This window comes from Equus przewalskii, chromosome 21 (genome assembly GCF_037783145.1).
Source record: "Equus przewalskii isolate Varuska chromosome 21, EquPr2, whole genome shotgun sequence".
NCBI lineage: Eukaryota > Metazoa > Chordata > Mammalia > Perissodactyla > Equidae > Equus > Equus przewalskii.
The window spans coordinates 731,742-759,681 of NC_091851.1; the positions used below are offsets into that span (position 1 = coordinate 731,742).

Here is a 27,940-nt window from a genome sequence, read left to right on the forward strand (position 1 = left end):
ACACTCTCCTCGCCCTGCTTGGGCTCTCACGGCCCATGCCAGGCCGCCCACTGTGGGGACACCGCCTGGCCCTGCTTGGGCTCTCACGGCCCGTGCCAGGCCGCCCACTGTGGGGACACCTCCTTGCCCTGCTTGGGCTCTCACGGCCCGTGCCAGGCCGCCCACTGTGGGGACACCGCCTGGCCCTGCTTGGGCTCTCACGGCCCGTGCCAGGCCGCCCACTGTGGGGACACCTCCTTGCCCTGCTTGGGCTCTCATGTCCCGTGCCAGGCCGCCCACTGTGGGGACACCGCCTGGCCCTGCTTGGGCTCTCACGGCCCATGCCAGGCCGCCCACTGTGGGGACACTGTCTTGCCCTTCGACTCTGACACCCTACTCCACGCTACTGCCCTCTTCCTTCCCCCAGCGTGGGCTCTCTCTTACCTTGCTCAGACTGACTCCCTGGTCTGGGCCACTGGGGTTCCCCTACCCTCTGCACACAGCTACCCTGCTCGGCCCCACAAGCTGCTTCTTGACTAAATTGTTGGGAGGGGAGTGATGTGGTACAGAGAATGTTCTGAGAAGGTACATGCAGCTGCAGTGTGGAGAGCAGCCTGTCAGGCTCCACTGGTGTGGGACCCTGGTGTGGAGGTGGGTGCAGTGGTCAGGAGAGATGGTGGGACAGAGCCCAGGGTGGGGGTGGTCCATACATAGATGACAAGACCCCATGGTGCCCGGCTTGCGGGGCTTGAAGAGACAGGAGTCAAGTGTGAGGGCTGCATTGCAGCTGCTTAGAGTCAAGCATGGGCCCTTTCTCCTAAGCTGGGGAATCTCTTGGATTTAGGAGCGTTTAGAAAGCCTGTGGAGGAGGGTCTCAGGCACTGGGGTCAGAAATAGAGGGGGGATTTGAGAGCTTTCTGGGAAGGTGACTAGTTAAACAAAAGATAGGGGATGAGATCTCCTAGGAATCAGAGAGAGAGAGCAGAGAGGGGAGGACCTAGGACCGAAGGGAGGTGGCATTTCACGGGTCATGGGAAGCCTTATGGGATATTTTGAGCTATAATGCAACTTTGATCCATTGCTGTAGAACTTTCTAGAACACAGTTAAATTTTTCATTTGGTCATTTCTGGTGACTAGGAGACATTATTCACTGGACATTTGCAGTTGTTTGGCTATTTTCCCTTATGGTAAAAAGTAGAAATCTGCCTATTAATTTTCATTCGTTGGTCTTATGCAGTGGTGTACTTTGTCATCATTTCCTACCTGGTATCCTACCCTGCCAGAAATTGTGTATCTCACCATCTGGTTTCTGTGCTTAAAACCCTTCACTAGCCCTGTTTGCCCCTTGTCTGGCTGAGTCGGCTCAGCATGGAGGTGTTCCCTCCATCTCTAGCTGCTTCAAGGAGAGCCGCCATGTCTCATGGGGTGGGGATGTCTTCATTTAACCTCCCTGGGTTTTTTTTCTTTAATGTGGACCACTCTCAAATCTCCATCATTTGTTCCTTGCACATTTGAAATATTTTAAACCTAATCAGAGGGCTTGGCATTTGTTCAGGTTAGGCTGTGCTGGTTTTAACCTAGCATTCTGGGCTTGATGTCACTCTAGGCCTTGCCTTCAGTGCTGTGCCTTCCTCACTTGTGATTTGTGCTTCAGCTAGGTCATCCAGAGAGGTGCCTGTGTTGCAGGTCGCGGGGGCGTTGTCACAAGGACTGTTAGGTAGCTGCTGTCCTTGTGCTGGACTAGCCTTGCCTCTTTGGGTGCAAGTGACAGGAGGCTCCCTGGCCTGGTTTACATGTGTGGGGGTGGGGAGGCCTGCTGTGGGGCAGGCCCTGTGTACTGGGAGTGGAGAGCTGGTTTAACCTGACTCTGCCCTGGGTGGCTTCCCTGTCACTGGAGGAGCTGGGCCCTTACTAAGTGATGAGGGGCTGTGGGGTCTTTAAAAATAAAAGTCAACTGAGTAAATGTCAAAGAGCTTATTGACTTTGTTCAGTGACTCATGAATTGGGCAGCATCCAATCCAGCAGATAGGAAGGAGCTGTGAAGAGCCCTACAAGGCGAAAGGCTTTATAGGCAGAAGGGAGCAGGAACGAGGAAGTTAGTCCAGGCGAAAAAGAGGGTTGGAGATTGCAGGTCCTTCTCCTTTAGGGGCTGGCAGAGGTCTCTCAGGCAGGTCACCTGTCTAACGCTGATCAAGCAGCTCCTGACTGACTGGTTTAAGATTCCATTTTGGGAGAGCCAGAACTGTAGTTCAGACTTGGTTTGGTGACGTGGGGCTTAGTGTAAGCGATTCCTTTTTGGGCCTGTCGTCTTGTTTTTAATAGGTTGGATCTGCTCACAGCATTCTCTTAGTCACGAGGTAAATTCTTCTTGCACTGTGCTTGCCTTCCAGCTGTTTAGTCAGGAGACAGTGATGAAGTTTGTGCCGCGGTACAGCCTCGTCCTAGAACTCAGCGACAGCGGGGCCTTCCGGAGAAGCCTGCATGACCCCGACGGGCAGGTGGTTTCCTACCTCAGCGAAGTGCACGAGCAGGACGGGCACCTGTACCTGGGCTCCTTCAGGTCCCCCTTCCTCTGCAGACTCAGTCTCCAGTCTGTATAGCAGCCCCAGCTGCAGCTGTGCCTGCACAGCACAGGGGGCACCACACCTGGTCCAGGAGGCACCATGGACACTGCCCTGTCCTCCTGCTCCTGCCTGTCCTGGAAGTATGTGATGTCACAGATGTGTGGGCCCCGGCAGGATGCCCCTCACCTGGGTGTCACTTTGCTTTTAGGGCAGCATAACATCTGCCTAGGAAAGATAAGTCCATGTAAAGCCATGTTCTCTTAAACTTTCTAAGTAGAGCAATTCTCTAGGACTTAGGAGACTTCATGCCCTTTAACGGGCCTCAGGGTTTGGGTATTGAGTAGTAGGTGCACTGTCCAGGGATCTTGTTTCTGCTGTTGCCTCTGTCCTGCCAGCTTCATGTCTTGACTATAAAATGAGGGGAAACCTTTCTTTGGGGGAGGGACATGGGAAGGACGAGGAGAGCTCAGTGCAGAAGTGCGTTGAGGCCAGTGGGTGGAGCTGCGCAAGTGAAGACCTTGGGACCGTATTCTCTAGAGTTGCACAGGTCAGGCCACAGCCCTTGGTGCCTGGGCCCTCCCTTCCATAGCTCCCACCCCCAACCTCCCTCCCTACCAGAGGGCTTTCAAGACTCCCCAGTCTCCCTCAACTTTTAAAGGCAAGGACCTCAGTAATTGCACAGGAAGAGCATGTCGATTCTGAGGACTCACTGGGTTTCTCTCTGTGCACAACCCACCACACGCATCGATGGGTCCAGTGGCTGGGCACCGCAGGGGTGCGTTTAGGAAGTCCTGTTTACACACCCTTGTTCCTCACATCTCGATCCAGAGATGTGAATAGTGTACGTGTTAATGTCATCTTTGCTCGACTGTCACAAGCCTGAAGTTGCTGTGTATCCTGACGAGTATGTCTACACACTGTCCTAATTTTGTCAGGGAGACCCATGTAATAATGATGATTAAATTGATCTTTCTGCTGATTAACCTTTTTTGATGGTGTTGCTTGGGAGGTGTTCTCTACTGTAATATACTTATTTTAACAGTGACTGAAATTTGACTCCATCGAGTGTGGACCGGGGATTGTCTTGGTGGGGATCTTGTTTAGGGAGGAGCAGTTCCTCTCGTTTGCTCAGGTCCCTCCCCTGACCCCTCCCCTGCACGCCTCCCACTGTGTGCCTCCCCCGCACGCCTCCCACTGTGCGCCTCCCCTGCACGCCTCCCACTGTGCGCCTCCCCTTTGCACGCCTCCACACTGTGTGTCTCCCAGCGCTGAATCACTTGGGCAGAGTGATACATGCCGCTCTCCTGTTTTCCAGCCTGCAAAATGGGGCTAATATTGCTTCCTTTCTTTCCTGGGTGTCTATGAGAATGCACAAGAGATTGTGTCTGGAATTGTTTTTAACAGCTTGACAAAGACAATTTTTTAAATTGGTAATGATATTAAAATTCGAAGAGGATTGACAGCCTTGGTAAAATCTGAACCATTTGTGACTTGTTGCACTGGCTGGCCGGCCGCAACCCCTTTGCTCCCTTTCCCAGCAGCAGGCACCCCGACATGTGTGGCTCCGGCCTCATTTTAGGGGAGGAGTCAGGATCTGATGGCTACTCAGGAGTGGCTTTGTGTGCAGCAGGCAAACCAGAGTCACATGGGCTTCTGTCTAGTTGATGCAGTTTGTGTTGTCTCAGATGAATGACTTAATATTGTTTACATGACTTTATAGGAAAGAAATTGAGTCGTGATTATTAAATACTTTTTAATAGATAATGGTGCACCCCATATATTGAGTATACAGGAATAATAAGGTAAAACCTGGTCATTCTGCTGTAAAAAGTAATTTAAATGTGCTGAGCCTGTATAAGTTGACTTCTTGATTCAGAACAGAGGGCTTTGCTTTTAGTGCTTAGTTTTTACTGATGCAAAGAAGCTGGTAGATTGCTTTTCACAGTTTTCAACAAAGGAGTCTTGATTTTGACTCAGATGTTGACTTTCTGTCTCAAAGTCATTTCCTGTGGTAATTTGCCATGGTGAAGTACAAAATATAGCCTCATTAGGTTTAAATGTGTCATATGCCTTTGTTGTAGACATAAAACAGATTTGCTCTAATGTGAATTACTAACATGCTTTTAAAATTAAATCAAGTGATTCATTCATTGTGTGCTTCTTTATTATTACATAAACCCCATCAGAATTCAGTTATTGCCTTTTATAAGACAGAGGTCCCATTTTAAGATTTTTATCATCAACATACACCTGCAGAGAGGTCTATAGTTTTGAAAGTTTTTCATGTACAGTGACCTTTTAATGATGCAAGGAGATATGGCGTCGTTTTACACATGGGAACTGAGGCTAGGGGGAAGTGACTTGGCCAGAGTCACAGCTGATCCAGAGCCCATGCTGTGACTGCAGAATCTGCTGGGGAGGTTGGGACACGAGGAGGGGGCAGGGTGGCGTTCCCAGGACCTGACTCTGTGGTGGCCCCTGCCCAGCCCAGGGGTTAGACCTTGGCTGGACATCAGAGTCCTCTAGGATGCCCAGGTGTCTGGAGTGGCCTGGGCATCAGCGTGGTTTACAGCTTCACAGGGGGCACCTGTGGGCCGGTGGGGCATTCATCACAGCCTGGGCCCATAGCAGCCTAGAAGGGGCTAGGCTGGGCAGGCGTCAGGAGCAGGGGGCAGTAGAGCTGATCCCTGAGAGTGTGCATATAGCTGGTGAGCAGGTGTGGAGGGCCATGGCTGGGGGAAAGTTCTCAAACAGTAGGGCAGGACTGGCTGTTAGAATTTTAACTGATTTTGGTTAGTTGGAGATCTTGAACAAAAGTGTTTCTTTTTGGTCATAGTTCTGGTATATCTTAGAATCCTGGGTACTTAACTTTACATTTTCTCAGTGATAAAGACATTAGATGATAGCACAGCTTCCCTCTGTCAGAATCATTCCTTCTGAGTATGAGTAAAGCTGGTCAGTTTTCAAAAACAGGTAAAATTGCGAGCCAGCCCTGATGGCCTAGTGGTTAAAGTTCGGCGCTCTCACCGCTTGGTGGCCCAGGTTCCTTTCCCGGTCGTGGAACCACACCACCCGTCTGTGAGTTGCCATGCTGTGGCGGCAGCTGACATAGACCTGGGAGGATTTACAACTAGGATATACAACCATGCACTGGGGCTTTGGGGAGAACAAAACAAAACAGGTAAAATTGGTTGGGTATAACGGGACTTAGGTCATCGCTGATTGACATCCGTTATCTGAGGTGAATTACTCCATCTCCACGTGGGTGTTTTGTCTCTTCCATTTGGACCTACCGCCTGGCTTTCTGGCTTTTCGCTCTCAGGTGGGCCTTGGGGTGCCGAGTCTGGAGAGAACAGTCTTCACGGTGGTCAAAGTCATGTTGATGAGACAAGCTGATGGAGTTGGCCAGTCAAATGGGCGCTGTGCCGCGGAGCCCACTCTCCGGTCAGCTGAAACAAATGTCCGTGGTAGTTTGGTTGGTAGATACGTCTCTGCAGAGGGCAAAGATATGCCAGCTGCAGGCTTCCAAAAATCAGGGGAGCCCCACACCGGCTCACTGGCCGGCCCCTTTCCTCCTGGTGTCACTAGCTGGGCTAAGAGAGAGTTGAGGACAAGCCTTTTCTTCTGTCAGGTATAACCCATAAAACAGACCGGGAATAATAAGATGATGACTGGGTTATAAAGTAGAGCTCCCGTGAGGCCCCCACGTAGAGAAAGTTTGCAGAAGCCTGAGGTTGGGGGCCACACGGCCAGCTGGCATCTGCAGTGGCTAGTTTGCCTTAGTTAGAAGACTTCTCTTTGTTTACTGTATAGGAAGGGATAAAGGCCTGGCCCCAAATGATGTTTTGAAAATTGTGGCTATCGGTAGGTATTGAAACCTGAGAGTTCTGAGATGAAGATTTGAGGCTTCCTCTTCCCTCCCTCCTGGAGGGAAGATTAGCCCTGGCTCCCGGCTGGGTAAAGGGGAAGTTCAAATGCAGCTCTCCCCACACCTGCCTGAGCTTTCATTCTCGTTTCTGACCTCTGCCTGTGAGGCCGGGGTGGGGGTGGAGTCTGGAGGCCCAAGTATTTCATAAACGGGGGCGATTGGAGCTCAGGGCATGGGGGCCTCCCCTTCTCTTGCTGCATCATCTTGCGTAAGTCACGCAGACCCCTTGCAGCTGTGTCCAAGGCCCGGTCCAGCTCGGAAGCTCTGTCCCTCCAGGTGTGCCTGCCATCTTGTTAATGTAGGGGGTCAGCAGTGCTGAGGGAACTCGTTTATGGTTATGAAAAGATTGCCTTTAGGGGCCTTCAGAACCAGCGAATAAATTAAATGTCTTGTGGCATAGTTGCCACCGCTGTCACTGATTAAATGTCCAGAAGGAGGCAAGTCAAGGCAGCAAAAATGAATGAGGGTTTGGAATCACAGTTACTCTCATTACGAAAGGACGCCAATGGTAATTCATTTTGGTTGTTTACATTGACTAAGTTTACGACAGCATGCTAAATTGCCTTACATATTTAATGCAGATTTTCTGTTTCCTATGAATTATCGGGTCCATATTTTTTAAAGGCGACAACATATTTTGTACTAATCCATAGTCTGAAGAGGACCTGGAGAGGAATGACAAATAGAAATGGCAAGCAATAGGATATATTGGAGTATATGAGGAAGCCATTTGGTATAGACCTAATTCGGCCTGTTTTTCCAAAAGGACCTGATGTGGCCATTGAGCATGCATTGTGTATCTGCTTTAAACATTTCCTGTGACAAGAACAAATGCCCTTAAGATAAAGGTGCAACTCCCCCTTGCCACATTGGCATTTCATTAAGGATAAGCATCTCTCCTTAGACTAGGAACTGATTCCTGGGCTCACCTGTGAACGCCCAGCTCTAGACAACAGACTTGCCTCCTGCTGTGTCCATCAATCGCTGTGCCCTGTCGACAGGGCAATCTTGTGACTATTGTAAGAGGGACGTTTCAGTCATATGTGAAACATCCTCTTTAAGGGTATGTAGCCACCCCGTACACCCCACTTCTTTGGAGTGCTCCGTTCCTTTGTGGAAGGACTCTCCCAGGCTATATGATCCTCACATTTCAGCTCAGAATAAACTCACCCCAATTTTGATTTATAGATTGGTTATGGATTATTTGTGTCCCAGGAAGAAGCGCAAAGCGAGTGTCCCTTGGGTTTGCACTGGGCTTACTGGTGCAGTGTGTCTGGGCTCATAACTGAGTGAAGCCTCAGGGACTCTGGCCATGGCAAACTCCTGGGCTTCTCCTCTGTGGTCCAGCCTTGCACTGCTTCCAAACAAGTGCAGACACTCTCTCCCAGGGACCCCTGTGCCTTCAGGCTCACAGTCTCTTCTTTCTCCGGCATTCCCAGCACAGCATGTCCATCCCTAACCTTGTTCTCCCTTCCTGGTGGGGCTGTGGGGGTTACTTCCTCTCCTGGTGGGGCTGTGGGAGGTGCTTCCTCTCCTGGGTGGGTCTGTGGGAGGTGCTGCTTCCTCTCCTGGTAGGGCTGTGGGGGGTGCTACCTCTCCTGGTGGGGCTGAGGGGTGCTCCCTCTCTTGGGTAGGGCTGTGAGGGGTCCTCCCTCTCCTGGTGGAACTGTGAGGGGTGCTCCCTCTCCTGGTGGGGCTGTGGGAGGTGCTACCTCTCCTGGTGGGGCTGTGGGGGGTGCTCCCTCTCCTGGTGTGGCTGTGGGGGGTGCTCCCTCTCCTGGATGGGGCTGTGGGGGGTGCTCCCTCTCCTAGGTGGGCCTGTGGTGGGTGCTTCCTCTCCTAGTGGGGCTGTGGGGGGGGGGTGCTCCCTCTGCTGGCTGGGTTTTGGGGCCATGCTCCCTCTCCTGGTGGTGCTGTGGAAGGTGATGCTTCCTCTCCTAGGTGGGCCTGTGGTAGGTGCTTCCTCTCCTAGTGGGGCTGTGGGAGGTGCTCCCTCTGCTGGCTGGGTTCTGGGGGCATGCTCCCTCTCCTGGGTGGGGCAGTGGGCAGTGGTCCCAGCACTCTGTCCCATCCCACCTGCCCATATGCTGAGCCTCTGAGGCAGCAGAGAGAACTTGGGTGGATGGCCCCCAATCAGAAGAAGGCACAGCTGGAGGGTGAGTGCCCCCTAAGGTGGAGTGCTGCTGACCCTGCCGGCTCATGATGTGGAGACAGGCTGGCCTGTTTCTGGCTGCCTTGGTCTCCAGTACATTTTAGCCAGCAGCTAATGGCTGGAAAGCCTCCTGGGGCATTATGGAAGTGACTTAGACTCGCCAGAGCACCAGGGAGGCGGACTCCTCACAGTGCTCGCCTCACCCCCTACTCCCCTTTAACAAGTACAGCCACAGCCACTGCTTTGAGATGGCCAGTTCTTTATTCATATTTATTCATAGCTCTATTCATCCACGAAAGGTCAAGATGCTCTATAGCAGACGTGGTCCCCTGCCCAGGGCTGGAATGATTCCCACTAAGGACTGATCTCTGGGCTTTCATCAACGAGCCTGGCACCATGGGGTAATCGAGTGGGGGGCTCCCTCAGGGGGTGAGAACCCGAATAATTCCCATCGGAGGACTCAGTCCTGTATGTTCAGACCCTGAATCAGGTGTACAGCATCAATGAAATTAATTAAGTTTAGAAGAAAATGCGATTTAATCTAGCCATGGGGCAGTGTCTTCCATCCCAGCTACTCTGCAGTGAACCCCTGGCACTTCCATTCTGCTCACTTGTGAGATACTATTTCTGAAGTCCCAGAGGGCCTGTGCCAGCCGGAGTGGAGCTGTGACTGAGGGCAATAAAGAGCACAGGTGTCTCGCGATTGTCCCAGCAGCAGTCTGGCTGAGAGGAAGTCAGTGACAAAGGAGAACGGGCACCTCGAGCCTCTGGAGCCAAGGGATGACCCAGACTTCAGAGTAGCAGCTGAGAGTCTGAAACAAAGAAGGGCACCTAAGCGCCATCCTGCCCGCCACAGCAGCCGCCCCCCCACCCCAGGCTCTCCTCCTGATGCTGCCCCTCCCCCACCGAGGCTGGTCCCCCTGCTCCAGCCCCGGGCCATCCTCCTGATGCACTCTGCAGTCAGTTCCCAGGGCCCTGCCTGTGGGGCATGGGGGTGTGTGTGTGTGCATGCGTGCATGCACATGTGTACGTGTGCGGGTGTGCATGCATTTTCTTTACTGAGGAATTTTCTTCCTGCCCTGAGTTTTTATTTTGAAAAATTTCAAACCTACAGAAAAGCTGAAAGAATAATTCAAGAATATATATACTTTTTGCCTATATTTATGAATTATTAAATTTTGCCACATTTACTTCTCTCCCTGCATGTATGTGTATGTGTGTATATATATATATATACATGTTTGATTTCTTATATATATATATACACGATTTCTTACATATGTAAGTTCTTTTTTGGCTCTAACCTCCCCCACCCCAAACCCATGGCATTTATTCCTTGGATATGAGCCTCTTGGAATGAGGGGGTAGGGTGGGTCATTCAAGGTGTTCTCTGGGGGAGACTCCCCTCCATCCCCCCATATCTGTGGGTGCTGCACGGTGGCTGGGAGGCCTGGCCCTCTCAGGAGTGAGATGTGGAACTGTGCTGGCAGAGAAGTGAGGACGGGGGTGCTTCCCAAAGCCCTGGAGAGTGGGTGGGCCCGGGAGGTGGCAGGCAGTCTGAGGAAGCCAGACTCCATTCCTTACCCGCTTTAAGGTGCTATTGGTCTGAAAGTCACAGTTGTCCAGACTGGGGTGCTTGGTTTTCTTGCAGATGGTTCTGCTGATTTCCAGGTTGAGCATGTACTTCAGGCCTTTCACTATCTAAAGAGAACCAAGGGCCGGGCCTGGGTTACTTGGTCCAGGATAGGAGGGATGGCAGCGCCTCCATCAGCAGGAGGTGGCATGAAGGCAGGTGGTAAAGATGCCCAGCTCTGTCCCCTGGAAAGGGAGTGAGTGATGTAGAGGGAATGTCCGGAACTTAGCACAAGAGCTCTGGGAAGGAAGCCGTTGCTTGGAGCCCAGACCCCTCCCTGTCCCTTCCTTATTCATTCATCTTCTCATTCCTGCTCACGTGCCAGCTCTCTGTCCTGGGGATAAGACGTGGGCTGTGTGTCCTATCCTAGGACGTCTCCTTCCTGCCCAGAACTCTCCATCAGGAGGGACATCAGACTAGGGTTGTCTGGCCCCCAGCCAAAGGTGAGTCCTGCCCCTCCGTGCCCTATCAGCCACCTGTGGCCTGTGCTGACTGCCGGTCCCTGCCCTGGGTGGCAATATTGGGTTTTTTGTTGTTGTTTTTGTTTTTAGTTTCAAAATAGCCCTTCTCCATTTGGATGTGATACCAACCTGGGTCATTCTCCTCATTTGTGGTCTCAGAGGAGATGGAGAAAAATTTCTGTTTTTTGTCTCAGCCCCATCAAATACCAAGGGAAGGAAAGTTGTCCCCACACCACACTGAGGAACAACTTCCTGTCCCCCATCATAAAGGCCTTGGGCAGTCGGTTGGGCACAGAGCATCTTGCGCTTGCAGCCTTCCTGCAGGAGGGGGAGAGCCTGGGAGCAGAGGCCCCACCATCCTTGGGGCTGGGCCCTTGGTATGATGATACTTTGCCTATTTCCTTGGAAAGCCATAGAAGCCCGTCCCACAAAGACTGTCTTTCTACAACACACTTTTGTAGTCGTAAAAATATACTGCTCTTAAATAGTTTGTAATTGCCGAACAGCATAAAGATTATAACCATCACCTGTAATCCTGTGACCAGGGGTAACCCTTAGAATGTGTCAACGCCATTAGCCACCACAGCCTCTCCTCCTTCTGTGCTCCACTGCGCATCCATGGGAGTGTGTGGGTCCTGTCCAAGAAAGCCAGCCTCCACAGCAATGAACATGACATTTGCTGTTGAACGGCTGCACAGGTCCCTGGGTTTAGCAAATGGCAGATACCACTGGGCAGCCACCTCCTGATAGCTTCTCCTCACTGTTCTGCATCCCGTGTCTTGCACTGACCCTATGTTCTCAGGGCACAGAGGCAATAAGACCTGTTCTGCCCTCCAGCATCCCCCTAGGAGGGAGAGTGCCAAGTCGTCTGTAAGAGGTCACTGAGAAGGCGTGAGGACTTCCGCTGTGTGCAACCTTACAGGTGTGTCATTCTGGCTGGGCTGGAGCAGAATGATAAGTCCTGTGGGGCTGCAGGGTGGGTGAGGTGAGGCAGGCCGGGCAGCTCTGACAGGGGTGTGTGGGCCAGCTCCAGGGCCCAGCACCTTCCTCTGGTTCCTGTGTGCTGGCTCCCTGATCCCTTCGGTAGCCTTCAGCCCCCACCTATAGTACCTCCTCAGTCCCACTCCTGTTGTGCTGTGGGCCATTGGCCTGGTGGCTCTGCCCAGGAGAAGCGTGGTTTCAGTAAGAGGCTCCAGGCCTTTTTGCTCCTCTCTGGGTGACACTGGTTTTGGCTGCTCATGGGCTATTTGTGGCTTCTGCTGTCAGCCTCCTGGCCTGGGTCTGTATTCCAGATGGTCAGGACACTAGGTGGGTCAGCCCCTGGTAAGACAGGAGCCACTGCAGCCTGGCTTCCTAGGGGTGTCCCTGAGACGCTGGTGGCAAGAACTCAGACACTCACCTGGACCAGGGCTCTGCTGATGTGGGACTCCTTGAACAAGAAGATGTCGTTTGTGCAGTTGTTGAACCTTTCAACGCTGTGTCTCGCTGCTTTGAGGACTCCTGGGTTGTTGGTCTTTATTGTTTTTGGAGATCCTGGAATCACATCTGAGTTAAGGATCTGGGAACAAAAATCTGAGAGAGAAACACAGAAATGGACAAGAACATTGCTGTTAGCCCTCGGTCCAGGCGTCACACCTCATGCCTTGGGCCTGGTGCTCACTTCTCCTCCCTGCTCCCAGTGTGGCCATGGGCCCATCCAGCCCTGCCTATCCACCTGACCCTGTTCACCCACCCATCACCCCCACAGTACTTTTGTTGTGCATACCCATGGTTGCACATACTTAAAGCTGAGGACCAGGTGTGGTGGGTGGTACAATGATGGATAGACAAGATATAGTCTCTGTCCCCCCATCCCTGCCCACACAGCCCCTTTCAGGACCCAAGGTTATTGCCAATATGTGTTAAAGAAAACCTGAACACATCCCCAGGCAGTGGAGCCTCTGGACAGGGTGCAGCCTCAGGGCATTAGGAGAAGCCACCCCAGCTGGCCTTCAAGGCTGCCATCCCACCTGAACTAAGCTTGTCCCCAACTGGACCATGAGGAAGTGCCTGAAGGCCCGTCCTGCCTTCTTACGACGGCTGCTGTCGTCCTCCACCTCAGTGACTCTTGTCAGAATCCACCCAGCTTCCAGGCTCTGGGTCAGCTCACCAGAGGGCCCCTGCTCCCCGAGGGCCCCTGCACCCTGGCAGCGCCATAGCACCTGATGCCCCTTGTGTGCTGCCTCCTGCTGTGCTGTTTTGGGTACAAGTCTGAAGATAGACGCCAGGCCCAGGTGACTTTATCCCACACAGCTCCACTGTGCAATGGGCACTTGGTAGAAAAGGGAGGGTTGCTCTTGGGAGGGACGTCAGTGACATGGTGGAGTGAGCTCACCCTGGACTCTCTCCCCTCCAAACTACAACTAAAAGCACCAACTGCTTTCCAACCAAAAAGAAAAAATCATAACAACAGCAATCGTCAGAGACCCACAGCAGCCAAACAATGGAGGGCAGAGAGGCTGGAGCTGCCCTCAGAGGAGCTGGAACAGGGTAAGAGAGAACTTCACTCCCTGCCCTAGAGACTGGGATCACTGCTGGGTGAGGGAAGGAGCAGGGGAGAGGCCACACGTCTGTGGCATCGTCCAGGACTCCCACAGACCCATGCAGCGGGAACCCTCTAACAAGGGAAAGCATTCTGTGGGGGAGCCCCATCAAGCCAGTGCCCCGGGAGACCAGAAAGCAAGAGCTGCTGGGAATCCAGGTCTGTGCGCAAGAGAAAGTGCTCCTTCTCCCCCAACCCACGGTGCACACGGCCATAATGGCTGAAGGCAGAGGGCTCAGAACGCACAGCTCTTGACCACCATCTAGTGGTGACAGGCTGTAACTGCAACCAAATAATAGCATCATGCGCAAAAACCGCTCCTCTACCATCCAGCAATTAATAAAAGCTCCAGACCGGAAGGAAAACAATAAAAACACAGAATTAAGTCCTGAGGATTTGGAAATAGGTAAACTAAGTGAAAATGAGTTCAGAGTAGCTATCATCAAAAAACTCAATGAGGTAAAGGGAAATATGGAGAAACAAGTCAACGAGTTCTGGAGTTACTTCACAAAAGAGATTGAAACTATAAAGAAGAATCAATCAGAAATACTAGAGATGAAAAATACAATGGATCAGATAAAACAGAATACGGATTCCCTGAATGCCCGTGTAGACACCATAGAGGAGCAAATTATCATAATTGAAGATAGACAGGCTGAATGGCTCCAGACAGAGGAAGAAAGAGAATTAAGAATTAAAAAAACTGAAGAAAATCTCCAAAAAACAGCGGACTCAATGAGAAAATCCAACTTAAGAATTATCAGAATCCCTGAGGGCGTGGAAAAGGAAAATGGAGCAGAAAGTGTGCTTAACGAAATTATAGAAGAGAACTTCCCAAATCTAGGGATTCAAAGAGAAATGTGTTTGGAGGAAGCTTTCAGATCTCCTAAATCTGTCAATGTAAAAAGACCTACTGCAAGGCATATAGTAGTAAAAATGGCAAAAATGAATGAGAAAGAAAGAATACTCAGGCCAGCAAGGCAGAATAAAATAACTTATAAAGGAACTCCTATCAGACTTTCAGCAGATTTCTCCACAGAAACCTTACAAGCTAGGAGAGAATGGAATGACGTATTCAAACGTTTAAAGGATAAAAATCTTCAGCCAAGAATCCTCTATCCAGTAAAAATATCCTTCAGATAGGAGGGAGAAATTAAATCTTTTCCAGACAAACAAAAGCTAAGGGACTTTGTAGCCACAAGACCTCCACTACAAGAAATCCTCAGGAAGGGTCTCATACCTGAAAAAAGAAAAAAGGGAGAAAGGGGTCACAAAACACAGAGTAGGGAGACAGATAAAATCAGAATAGGATAACAAATATTCAACTATAGCGTTAGGATCAAGGGAAGTAAATAACCAAAGCAAAGACAATCTTATCACTCTAACCACAAACTCACAAAACAAGTTGGAATAAGAGATGAAAATAATATTTTAGGAGGGGACGAGGAAAGGGACTGAATCAGTCTAGGCTAAGGAAGTAAGAGACCACCAGAAAATGGACTATGTTATACACGAGATTCTGAATACAAACTTCAGGGTAGCCACTAAACTAAAAAACAGAACAGAGACACAAAACATAAATAAGGAAAAAATCTAAGAAACCCAGCATAAGAAATTGCAGAAGTCAATGGGTAGGCTAAAACACACAGGATGAGAAACAAAGGAAATGCAGGAAAACCGGAAAACGAGTGACAGAATGACAGCATTAAGCCCTCATGCATCAATAATCACCCTCAATGTAAACAGATTGAACTCTCCAATAAAAAGACACAGAATGGCAAAATGGATTAAAGAACAACATCTAACAATTTGTTGCCTCCAGGAAACACACCTCAGCTCCAAGGACAAACACAGGCTCAGAGTGAAGGGATGGAAGACAATATTCCAAGCTAATAACAAACAAAAGACAGCAGTTGTCACAATACTTATATCAGACAAAACAGATTTCAAGATAAGGCAGGTAAAGAGAGACAAAGAGGGCCAATATATAATCATCAAAGGGACACCCTCAAGAATAAATAATGCTTATAAATATCTATGCACCCAACAAAGGAGCACCAAAGTTCATAAAGCAACTATTAACAAACCTAAAAGAAGATATCAAAAATAACACAATAATAGTATGGGACCTCAACACCCCACTCACATCAACAGACAGATCATCCAGACAGAAAATCAACACAGAAACAGTGGAGCTAAACAAAAAGCTAAAACAGTTGGACTTAATACGCATATATAGAACACTTTATCCAAAAACAGGAGAATACACATTCTTCTCAAGTGCGCATGGAACATTCTCAAGGATAGACCATATGTTGGGAAACAAGGCAAGCCTCTACAAATTTAAAAAAATTGAAATAATAACAAGTATCTTCTCCAATCATAATGCTATAAGGCTAGAAATTAATTACAAGAAAAAAGCTGAGAAAGGCACATGGATGTGGAGACTAAGCAATACGCTATTGAACAAGCAATGGATCATTGAAGAAATTAAAGAAGAAATCAAAAAATACCTGGAGACAAATGAAAATGATAACGTGCCATACCAACTCATATGGGATACAGCAAAAGCTGTATTAAGAGGAAAATTCATCGCAATACAGGCACATCTTAACAAACAAGAAAAATCCCAAATCAGTACTCTTAAACTACACCTAACTGAATTAGAGAAAGAAGAACAAACAAAGCTCAAAGTCAGCAGAAGGAGAGAAATAATAAAAGTCAGAGCAGAAATAAATGCTATTGAAACAAAAAATGCAGTAGAAAGGATCAATGAAACAAAGAGCTGGTTCTTTGAGAAGATAAATAAAATTGACAAACCCCTAGCCAGACTTACAAAGAAAAAAAGAGAGAAAGCCCAAATAAACAAAATCAGAAATGAGTGAGGAGAAATAACAACAGACTCTGCAGAAATACAATGGATTTTAAGAGAATACTACAAAAAACTCTATGCCAACAAAATGGATAACCTAGAGGAAATGGATAAATTCTTGGACTCCTACAATCTCCCAAAGCTCACTCAAGAAGAAGCAGACAATTTGAACAGACCAATCACAAGGAAAGAGATTGACATAGCCATCAAAATCATCCCAAAGAATAAAACCCCAGGACCAGATGGCTTTCCTGGGGAATTCTACCAAAGTTTCAGAGAGGATTTAATACCTATCCTTTTCAAGCTATTCCAAAAAATTAGGATGGATGGCACCCTTCCTAACACATTCTATGAGGCCACATCACGCTGATACCAAAGCCTGACAAGGACAGCACGAAAAAGGAGAACTACAGGCCCATATCACTGATGACCATAGATACAAAAATTCTCAACAAAATTTTGGCAACCCAAATTCAGCAATTCATCAAAAGGATCATATATCATGATCAAGTGGGATTCATACCAGGGACACAGGGATGGTTCAACATCTGCAAATCAATCAATGTGATACACCACATCAACAAACTGAGGAATAAATCCACACGATCATCTCAATAGATGCAGAGAAAGCATTTGACAAGATGGAACAGTCATTTATGATAAAAACTCTGAACAAAATGGGCATAGAAGGGAACTACCTCAACATAATAAAGGCCATATATGACAAACCCACAGCCACCATCATACTCAATGGGCAAAAACTGAGTGCCATCCCCCTGAAAACAGGAATGAGACAAGGATTCCCTCTATCACCACTCTTATTTAACATAGTACTGGAGGTTTTGGCCAGAGCAATTAGGCAAGAAAAAGGAATAAAAGGAATCTAAATAGGGAGGGAAGAAGTGAAACTCTCACTGTTTGCAGATGACATGATCTTATATATAGAAAACCCCAAAGAATCCATTGGATAACTTTTAGAAGTAATCAACAACTACAGCAAAGTTTCAGGGTATAAAATCAATTTGCATAAATCAGTAGCATTTCTATACTCTAATAACGAACAGAAAAAGAACTCAGGAACACAATACCATTCACAATCACAATAAAAAGAATAAAATACCTTGGGGTGAATTTAACTAAGGAAGTGAAAGACATATACAACAAAAATTACAAGGCTTTTCTGAAAGAAATGGATGACGACATAAAGAGATGGAAAGACATTCCATGTACATGGATTGGAAGAATAAATACAGTTAAAATGTCCATTCTACCTAAAGCAATCTACAGATTCAATGCCATCCCAATCAGAATCCTAATGATATTCTTTACAGAAATAGAACAAAGAATCCTAAAATCCATATGGGGCAACAAAAGACCCCGAATTTCTAAAGCAATCCTGAGAAAAAAGACCAAAGTGGGAGGCATCACAATCCCTGACTTCAAAACATACTACAAAGCTACAGTAATCAAAACAGCATGGTACTGGTACAAAAACAGGCACACAGATCAATGGAACAGAATTGAAAGCCCAGAAATAAAACCACACATCTATGGACAGCTAATCTTCGACAAGGGAGCTGAGGGCATACAATGGAGAAAAGAAAGTCCTTTCAAAAAATGGTGCTTGGAAAACTGGAAGGCCACGTGTAAAAGAATGAAAATTGACCATTCTTTTTCACCATTCACCAAAATAAACTCAGGATGGATCAAAGACCTAAAGATTAGATGTGAAACCATAAGGCTTCTAGAAGAAAATGTAGGCAGTACACTCTGTGATATCAGTATTAAAAGGATCTTTTTGGACACCATGTCTTCTCAGACAAGGGAAACAATAGAAAGAATAAACAAATGGGACTTCATCAGACAAAAGAGCTTCTTCAAGGCAAGGGAAAACAGGATTGAAACAAAAAAACAACCCACTAACTGGGAAAAAATATTTGCAAGTCATACATCTGACAAAGGCTTAATATCCATAATATATAAAGAACTCACACAACTCAACAACAAAAAATCAAACAACCCGATCCAAAAATGGGCAGGAGACATGAACAGACATTTCTCCAAAGAAGATATACAGATGGCCAAGAGGCACATGAAAGATGCTCATCATCGCTGATCATCAGGGAAATGCAAATCAAAACTACACTAAGATATCACTTTACACCCATTAGAATGATAAAAATAACTAAAGCTAATAGTAACAAATGTTGGAGAGGTTGTGGAGAAAAAGGAACCCTCATACACTGCTGGCGGGAATGCAAACTGGTGCAGCCACTATGGAAAACAGTATGGAGATTCCTCAAAAAATTAAAAATAGAACTACCATACGATCCAGCCATCCCACTACTGGGTATCTATCCAAAGAGCTTGAAGTCAGCAATTCTAAAAGTCCCATGCACCGCAATGTTCATCACAGCATTATTTACAATAGCCAAGACATGGAAGCAACCTAAGTGCCCATCAACAGATGATTGGATAAAGAAGATGTGGTATATATATACAATGGAATACTACTCAGCCATAAAAAAGAACAAAATCGTCCCAGTTGCAACAACATGGATGGACCTTGAGGGAGTTATGTTAAGTGAAATAAGCCAGATAGAGGAGGACAATCTCTGTATGACTCCACTCCTATGAGGAATTTCAACATGTGGACAAAGAGAACAGATGAGTGGCTACCAGGGGAAAGATGGGGTGGGGGTGGGCACAAAGGGTGAAGGGGTGCACCTACAACACGACTGACAAACAATGATGTACAAATGAAATTTCACAAGACTGTAACCTATCATTAACTCAATAAAAATTAAATTAAAAAAAAGAAAAAAGAAAAGAGAGGGTTGGCTGGACTTCCATTTTTCCATGCTCTTCCTTTTCCAAGGAGGCCCAAATTTGGATAAAAGATGGGGGAAGCAACATGAGGGGTTCCGCCCCAACAGTTGCATCTGACAGAGCCGAGCAGAACAGGGACCCCCTCCTCCTCCTCTGCCCTCCACGTCCTCCATTCCCAGCTCCCACAGAAGCAGAGCCCGGGCCGACCCCGAGACCCCTTGCTGAAGAAGAACCTGACTGTTCCGCCCAGCTTGCTCACAGGCGCTTGCCAGGCCCTGTCCGAGTCCTCCTCATCCTGCGGGCTCTAGAATGCAGAGGCTCCATTGCATAAGTCAACAGGCAAGAGCATCAGAGCCGCAGGAGGCAGGGTAGGAGCTGCCCAGGGCTCCATCTGCACAGATCCTGATGGAGGGTCCAAGAGTGAGCGCTGGGCCATGGAGCAGAGGCGTCTGGGGGCTCAGGAGACCAGGGTCCTGACGGGCCCAGCTTGGGTGTTTGCTAATTCAAATATGCACTTTGGATTTTATTATAAAGAACATAGGATATAAAAAGCCCCCAGGATCTGTGTAGCAACAACTGAATGGTGGCCTTTTCTGACTGGTGGCTCATGAGTGACTGGACTTTAGGATTCTCTATGTTTCTCAATTTTTCTACCATGGCCATGGACTCCTTGTATGTTCAAGTAACAAAAAGTTTAAAGTTTTGGGGAAAATCTAAGTAAATTGGGGAGAGGAGGAGGGTTTTTGGGTTTGTAAGCTGCTTCCCTTTACTAAGAATTTCCCCTAGATTCTCCTGAAACGTTAGTGTGCCAGAGACGAGCCAGGGTTGAGCGGTCGCATGAGGCGGGCAGTGGCAAGTCTGCTATTTTATTACATTACGTAAGTTAAATGGAGGGTAAAGTTCAGCTCCTCAGCAGCACTCTAGCCTCTCTGGCGCAGATAGGGACGCTGCCTCCTTGCAGAGGGTCCCACTGAACTGTGCCGTCCTGGAGAGTACACGCTGCCTCCCTTGACCGTACCCCCAGGGGGCAGCTGCTGTGTAGGCATCCGCGTTCAGTGGGGAGGCTGGGCTTGGCTCGCCTACCCGTGGAGGTGCCGAAGCAGCAGGAAGTGGAAACTTGGGGTGTGTGGTAGCAGCAGCGCTAACCAGACAGGCTTCCGGGGGCTCAGAGGACGGAGAGCGAGGAGATCAGGGGTCCCCTCCCCCTCCTCACTGGCAGTGTCCACTGAGACTGGAGACCCAGGTATATTTGGGTTGTAACATGTGCTGTCTGAGAAGATAATGGTGGCAGGTGATTCGGGCTTTCTGGGGCCTGAGATACCAGCTGGTTCCCCGGGATGTGAAGAAATCTAAGTGGTAGGCAGGAAAACAGCACTAACCCACAGAGCACGCAGCTTTAATAGAAGCATTATTCCCGGGGGGGCTGAACTGGGATGTCCCACTGGGGACAAGAAGTCCCTTCCTCATGGGGACTGACAGAAGGGACCTGAGAGGAATTAGGGGCTGGGAATTAGGGCTGGTGGGTTGGCTCGGCCGGGCACAGGAAGTCTGAACTGCAGGAGGATTGACGCCCAGCAGGATGGCGCTGTGTGTGCTGTGTGCCTGCTCTGGCCCGCTGGTCAGGGCTGACCCAAGAGCCCCAGGGGGTTGGGGTCTTAGGGGGAGAGAGGAGACATCTTTATAGGTGGGTGCAGGGTCTCTGAAACAGACTGTCCATATGGCCTCAGGGTGGGGTCAGTCTCTCGGGGAGGGGCCTGGGTGGGAACAGCTGCAGCAGAGGGTGAGAAGAAGGCCTGGCCAGGGCATCAGATCTTATCAGCTTAGGAAGCAGGGTCTCAGAGGAGGCCATTTCCACCCCCGTGGGAGGTCTGCCCTCCCTAGAACCTGGACGTCTGTCCCCCTGCCCCCCAAGTGCGAGAACCAGGATGGGAGGGCATCTGGCTGGCATGTCCACCGCACAGCCACCTACAGGTCTCCTCTCCCTGTGGGTGGTGCAGCGGAAAGCGTGCTGGGAGTCGGCAGAGTGGGCATGGTCCCGGTAAGTCCTGTGACCCTAGGGGGCATGCTGCCATCGGGGGAGGGCTGGCACCACCTGACCAACGGGACCACCTGGCAAACGGGTCTTCCCCAGCTGGTCCCCTGGGCCTGAGGGCGGAACGTCAGGACGAAGGTCATGGTTCCTTTGTGAGGCTCCCCATGCTTCAGCACCTGAAGAACCTGGCCCTCTGTCCCCCTGACAAGAGGACAGCGCTGGGGCCCTTCCCAACACACAGTTAAGGCTGTCTGCTGGTCTGCATCTGCCAGAAAGCCTGTCCTCACCAGCCCACTCTGGGATCTCCTTTGCAATAATCCAGCCCTCATTCGACATCCCCAGAGGAGTCGGGCTGAAGGCTTCGTTCAGGGTCTCTGAAGATGGAAACAAGGGAAAGCGCCAGCAGCCGGCTTGGTCGAGCTGAGTCAGCCCTGAAACCTGTGTTTCCCCAGGCTGCCCAGGTGGTTCTGCCCCAGGTGGTGCTGGGAGGTCTCCTGGCGCCAAGCACGCTGATGCTAATGTCGGGGGGCGGGGGGTCCCAGGCTGCTCCTCTGGGACCAGCACTTATTGATGACAGGAGGTTGAGTGTGGATTTCAGTTTTAACAAACAACATTTTGGAAAACAGCTTGGTTACTGCCCATCAGTGCGGTCTAAACAGCTGAGGAGGAAGCCACCTTTGTGGACGGGATCGAGTCTTCAGCAGATCCGTGTCAGAGACTGGAGGCTCCCCTCCCGACCCCTGGGGACTAACGTGGCTAGTCTCCTCTTTGTTAAAAATTGTGTCTATTGCGGGGCTGGCCCGGTGGCCGAGTGGTTAAGTTCGCGCTCCGCTTCAGCGGCCCAGGGTTTGACCAGTTCAGATCCTGGGCGTGGACATGGCACCGCTCATCAGGCCACGCTGAGGCAGCGTCTCACATGCCACAACTAGAAGGACCCACAACTAAAAATGTACAACTAGGTACTGGGGGGCTTTGGGGAGAAAAAGAAAGTAAATAAAAAAAGAAGATTGGCAACAGCTGTTAGCTCAGGTGCCAAACAAAAAAAAAATTGTATTTATTGCTTTTTCTGATTATAAGCTTACTTATTTTGGGTAGGAAATTTGGAAAATACAGGAGTATAACAAAAACATTAGAAATCCTTCTAAATATCTCAAAGGTAACCACTGTTTGTTTTTTTTAAAAGTATTAATTTAGTTTTACTTGAATTAAACAGAATTTAAAAAATGAAGTGAAACTGGGTTATGGGGAATCTCAGATGACTATCTCTTCCAAACATGTGATGTCAGTTCCTAAGCAATTTTGGTAAAGTTACAAAAAGGTTATGAAAAATACTGAAGTTGGTTTATTTTTATTTAACTATATGTTTCCTAAAATGTAGCCTTCATGTCAGTAAAACCTCATCAGCAGGTCTCTAAACAAACAAGGAAGGCTCCGTTTCTAATTTTAAAAAAGTATAAAGGTCAAACCTATTTTTAGGATGGTTCCTCAGGAGAAATCAACAGGGAAAGGCTGATGTGAAGAATAGCCATCCCAAAGGGGATGAGAACAAGTGACCAGGCGGCTGAGCACACGGCCGGGCCCTGCCCAGCCCCTCCCGCCCCTGCAGGGGCCTCGTGTCCTCTGGGGCCAGGATCTGGGGTTTGTGCCCACAGCTGAAGTCTGGGGCGGGGTGAGTGCAAGCTGTTCTCGGAAGCCCCCTCTGCTCCCGCTTCTTCTCATCCTCTGCAGGGGTGGCGTGTGTGTGCCCATCCTACAGGTGAGGAAACTGAGGCCTCAAAGGAGTGCAGGCGGGTATAAACTCAGGTTTGGCTAATTCCAAAGACTGCTCTTTGTCACTCATTTCAGAAGTGTCTGTTGGTAGGTGCTGTGGGCAGTCCGGTGGGGGGGAGGCCCGCAGACCCCGCGGGCAGGTTCCAGGAGTGACGCCTGCGCACAGGGAGCTGAGGGAGGGAGGCAGCTGGGCGGGGACACCAGTTACAAGGCGGTGGAGTCGAGCTAGGTGAGAAGTGAGAGCTGAGTGTGGAGGCAGAAGTGGCAGGACTCAGTGGGAGGCTGGGTGTGGGGGCGAGACAAGGGGGCTCTGTGACTCAGACTGGTGGCATGGTGACGCCTGGGTGACGTGAACTGAGGGCAATCAGTAGAGGAGCAGGTGTGTGAGAAGAAACAAAAACTGCACAGAGACGACGCCGGGTGGGGCCGGGCCAGGCAGGCTCAGAAAGAGGTGAACCATGGCCCATGAGCGGCACTCCCTCCCGCCCTGCCTGCCTCAGACCGGCCTCCCGGGAGAGCCCAGAGAGAAGACACCAGGGCGCTGAGCCCTCTGGAGGGAGGGAGCCACACACAGCCTGTCTACGGCCGCCTGGTGTGAAGCCCTCTGGGAACAGAGAAGATGGAGGCGGGCAAGCCACCACATGGGTGGCCAGGATGGCTTGTGAGGAAGGAGAGAAGATGCAGGAATTCGCTCCCCACTGCAGACTGCCCCGGAGGCAGGACTGTCCACAAAGGACCCCCTTACTGCTCTTAGGGGAGAAACTGCTCTTTACTTGTCCTGACAGCCTGACTCAGATGGCAAGAGACCGGGCGTCAGGGGACTTGGAGGGATGATTGGATGACAGCCCCTGGGCACTGAGCAGGGTACGATCTGCCTGCCACCAAGGTGCCACCCCCAGGACGCACAGGTGTAGCTGTAGAGGGGAGCAGCACAGTGCAGAGCAACATGCTGAAGGACTTGGAGGGAGCACCCCTGAGTTCCGGCGGGCAGACCCTTCCCTGGGGCCATGCACGCTGCTGTCCTCAGACAACAGGCCCAGCAGAGCGGGCACTAAGACCAAAAATGTAGCCGGGAATCAGCCACGGAAGGGCGTCGGCAGTTCCCCCCACCCTGCCGGAGAACAGCAGCAGACCTGCTGCAGGGACCAGGAACCTGGGGATCCCCGGGGCTCCTCGGCTGCTCCGGGCCCTGCACAAGTGCCTTCCCCGGACCATCCTTTTCTGTAGGATCTCCCCAGTCCTGTCAACATTCCACGATTCAGAGAAGTCGAGGCTGCCAGCCTCTTCCTGGTGATCAGAATGGGGAGCAAAGCTTCAAGGAAACATTTTGATATCTCTCCCTTAAAAATGTAACTTTTCCATCTAATCACAAATGATTTCTACTCTAACATCCTGTCCCATTCCTGTTCCACTTCCAGACCCCCTTCTTCAGAGCTGTAACACTGGCCCCCGGTTCCTGGGCCGGGCTCTGCGGCCCCCCTCCGAGGGCTCTGACCCACGTCCTCTCTGAGTGGAGAACTCCACTTCCAGGCCCCACACGCTGCATGAAAACATCCACGAGTTTAAACCAAATCTGCAGGAACGGGCGGCTCTGGAGCGGGGACACAGGCAGCGGCCAGAGCGTTAGCTGCAGCAGCGGGTAACTGTTTCCATGCAGAGTTAAGAGAATTGAATCTGCCCTCCATTTACCACCCAGCCTACAGGCAGCTGTTGAACAAGAGGTGGGACAATGACCTCCTGACAAAGAGCAGCTGGTACAGTAATCCGGTAGCCGATGTTTTTGGTAAACATCCCTTAATTTACTTTTCTGAGAAACCACGGCCGCACTGTCCCGAGCACGTCCTGTAGGAGGCGCCAGAACGTGGGACACAGCATGTGTCCGTGGACTGGAGCTGTGGGGAAGACCAGGCCCTCTAGACAGAGCTCCTGCGCTTTGGCCTGCCCCGCCGGGGAACTCCTGCATCTGGAATGGAAGGGGGGGTGCGCTTCCCCCCACCTTCCTCTTTCAGGAGTGTTCTAGATGTGGCCCAGGAGGTGGAGGGAACCCCAGCTTGTGAAGCCATCCCGAGATGGGAGCCAGGATAAGGGCCAAACACTGCCAGTCCCTGCTGGTGCCCCACCCCGTGGCACCTGGGGGCAGTTTCCTCTGAGAGTGGCACTTGAGCTTCCCCACCAGCACTGGAGTCCTCTGAGCCCTTGTCGTGGGTGTGGGCGGGAGCTGCCATCTCTGGGAGGGCCCTGGCCCGGCTCCTGGGGCTCAGTGTGGAGGCTGTGCCTAAGGACCGGGCTGGCGGGCGGCAAGTACCAAGCCCAGAGGTCCACTGTCTGCCCACCCTGAGCCCTGTGCCCTTCTCATACAACACCAAAATTCAGTGAGTTGGTCGTTGCCATTAATTCTATGGGGCCACACCCACCCAGCTGTGTTCTGGGGGCTCAAGGAATGAGTTAGGCCCATCCTTTCGAGGGCACATGTGTCCGCCTAGCACAAACAGGAGGCTGGTTAGTCCTGGCCTTAACCCACTGGGACAGGCCCAGAGTCTGCATGCCAGCTCTGCCCCCCACAGGCTGTGCCGCTCAGCCTCCCTGAGCCTGCGTGTGCTCACGTGTAAAATGGGGACGACGGCGGCGACCTCACAGGCCAGTGGTGAAAAGGCAGGAGACAACACGCATGAACAGCAGTGTGATGATGACCAAATGTCCAATACACCATACGGCTACAGCGAGGGGCTCTCAGGGACGCCCTGCTGGAAAAAGGAAATCTCAAAGTGCAGAGGGTGGGTCAGCAGCCTGCACAGCAGACGCAGCCTGCAGCAGTTTGCAGGGCCCCTCCCAGGAGGCAGGGCGTGGACCCTCCCTTGCTGCGGGTGGTCTGGCGTGGCAGGCGCTCCTAGCTCTGGCTACTGGCAGCCCAGGTCCAGTGTCACCTTGCAAAAGGAAGAGTAGTGGCTGCTGGACCCCAGGCCCTGCCCAGGAGGTCCCTTAATGAGAAGATGGGACGCTGAAAGTTTGGCTCGGGGTGCGAGGGGGCAGAAAGTGACATGGCAGCCAGTGGGGCTTCCCAGGAGAAATGACAGTCGGGTTGAGAAAGAAGGGCTTTTCATTTTCAACTGAAGGCAAAGGGCTGAGGAAACCAATGTAGCAATTTCCTAAGTTCTGATGGGCTCAGGCAGAAGCTGCCTGGGGAGGGTCAGCACAGGTTAGCGTCTAGGTGTGGGGAGAAGCCAGATGCCTACATGGTGCCACCCTGGGGGGTTCCTGTCACGCCCTCCCCATGGGAAGGTTCTGGAATCTGTTCTCAGGAGGTGAGGGAGAGGCTGTGGGAGCCATGGCAGGGGCAGATTCCAGTCGGGCTGCGTCTTCGTCTGCCTGACCACTAGACAGAGGGTCCTCCGAGCCCGTCCTGCAGACGAGGCCCGAGGCCTCTCTGCCAAGCGGAGGAAGCCTCTGAAGGGATCTGTGTGGCACGGGCCAGGGGCGTGCAGCCAGGAGCCACCAGCACAGCAGAGACTCAGGAGCAGGGGTGGCCGGGAGGCTGCCAAGCACCCCAGGCCATGAGAGGGTGCTTCTGTGGGCCACTGCGGTCAAGCCTCTCTAGGGCCCAAGGGGGATGCGGTGATCTACCCATTTCATGGATGATGAGATGTCACCATCTCATCATGGTGGCTCCAGGGTCCACAGCTAGGTCTGGGGAGTCTGTGTGCCCCAAGGCCCTCTGCGTGTGAGCGTGGACTCTGGATCCTCCATGTGGGGCTCAGTGGCAGAGAGCAGGTGTGACAGGGGAGGGCCCGGCTGGTCCAGGAGACTGGGGCAGTGTCACCAAGAGGGGATGTGACCCCTTCCATGGACTGAAAGGTTCTGGAGCTGTCCCCTTGTCACTGGTCACCTTCCACCTGGTCACCTGTGACCAGGCTCCAGCCCTCTTCCCATGAGGGAGGAGGGCAGAAACCAGCCACTCCGGCACTGTCCTCACTCACTGGGCAGTGGGCCTGTGACTTCAGCAGGTCACTTTAGCCCTCGGGCACCAGATTCCTCGTTGCTTGAATGAGGTGGTGAGGGGCCCCTCCAAGTCTCCACCAGCATCCATGGCCAATTCGGCCATGTGTGGGGGGCAGGCTCTCACTGGCTGTGTGACACCGGCAAGTCACCTAAGCTTGCTGTGCCTCAGTTTCCTGGCACACAGACAGGTCTCCCTTCCTTCCCTTCCCCCCGGCGCTGGCCTGGCAGGAAGGGTGAAGGGGTCTGATCTTTAGGGTCCCTCAAGCCAAGTCTCAGGACAGCAGCCTGCAGGCAGGAGGGACGAGTTAGATAGAAGCCGCCTAACCGCCACTTCCCCGCGAGGGGCCGTGGGGGAGCCTCCCTGGGAGGGACTGTTCTCAGGTCACCGTGCAAACCCCGGGAGCGACGGGAAACAGAATGCCCGAATGTGTTGCCCTCGTCCCCAGGCGGCCCCCAGACCCCGGATGCCTGCTCCGGCAGAGGCAGCCACGGTAGGAAGAGGATCTCTGCCCTCCGCCGCCAGGCAGGTCAGCGACAGTGCCCAGGAGCAGCGGAGCCCCAAGTCTGGGGGGAGGCGCTGAGGGGAGACTCTTACCTCGGGATGGGTCCCCCGTGGTGCTCAAGATCAGGCTGCAGAGGGCGAGCGCCCCAGCCGGCCACATGGCTGCGTGAGGCCCCCAGAGCCTGCAGGGCGGGGGATGGCGGCCCTGGGGCTCGGCATGGGATGGGGGGCGGGGGGTGGTTTCTTGCTGAATCATTTGACCAGAAGCTCTTCGCCTCCACATCTATGGGCCACAAAGTCAACCGCTTCCTTTATAAAAGTTTCCAAACAGCGATTATTTGCTGGGGGAGGAGGAAGAGAAGTAAGACCATGAACAAAACCCTGGGCGGCGCTCCACCCTTGAGACACACATGCAAGAGACCTTGCACTAAAATACTAGCAGAGATTTTCAGAAGCAGCATCACTTGGGTTTCCTTCTCCATACAGCATGCTTCTCAGGCCCAGGATTCGGCTCCCAGAGGCCGCGGGCAGGAGACTGTCTGCTGGGATGTGTGGGCATCTCCACCTGGGGAGTGGGCGGGGAAACTGGACGCAGACTGCAGCTTCAGAGGGTGGACATCTGCTTGTCAGCCCACACACC

General features: G+C 51.2%; 2 protein-coding genes across 5 annotated transcripts in view; one reads left to right on the plus strand and one right to left on the minus strand.

Moving 5' to 3' along the window:
• The window catches only part of APMAP (adipocyte plasma membrane associated protein), a 30,486-nt gene extending 25,792 nt beyond the window's left edge, over positions 1-4,694 (plus strand). For both annotated transcript variants that reach the window (XM_070588953.1, XM_070588952.1), the window contains exon 9: positions 2,371-4,694. In XM_070588953.1, the coding sequence (XP_070445054.1) occupies positions 2,371-2,580 (210 nt within the window). In that variant the 3' untranslated portion in view covers positions 2,581-4,694. The remainder of the gene's footprint in view (positions 1-2,370) is intronic.
• On the minus strand, positions 4,687-27,829 carry CST7 (cystatin F). Of its 3 annotated transcripts, none has more exons than XM_070588954.1 (4): positions 27,394-27,596; positions 12,118-12,290; positions 10,209-10,325; positions 4,687-5,993 (listed from the first exon to the last, which is right to left on the minus strand). In XM_070588954.1, exons 1-4 carry the CDS (start codon positions 27,581-27,583, stop codon positions 5,919-5,921), a joined length of 555 nt encoding a protein of 184 aa, XP_070445055.1. In that variant the 5' UTR covers positions 27,584-27,596; the 3' UTR covers positions 4,687-5,918. The 3 variants fall into 3 exon arrangements, with proteins under 3 accessions (XP_070445055.1, XP_070445057.1, XP_070445056.1); XM_070588956.1 differs by lacking the exon at positions 4,687-5,993 and adding an exon at positions 8,867-9,436 and having other exon boundaries at positions 27,394-27,829; XM_070588955.1 differs by lacking the exon at positions 4,687-5,993 and adding an exon at positions 8,867-9,436 and having other exon boundaries at positions 12,118-12,251.
• Positions 27,830-27,940: the final 111 nt, after the last annotated feature.

What these genes read in the sequence shown, in the direction of transcription:
- CST7 (XM_070588956.1), bottom strand. Translation starts at nt 27,583, where the DNA reads ATGTGGAGGCGAAGAGCTTCTGGTCAAATGATTCAGCAAGAAACCACC. An exon ending in TCAGCAGAGCCCTGGTCCAG is followed by an intron (nt 10,326 to 12,117) that starts GTGAGTGTCTGA and finishes GGTTCTCTTTAG; the next exon opens with ATAGTGAAAGGCCTGAAGTA. An exon ending in CCAATAGCACCTTAAAGCGG is followed by an intron (nt 9,437 to 10,208) that starts GTAAGGAATGGA and finishes TCTTTGTTTCAG; the next exon opens with ACTCTCAGCTGCTACTCTGA.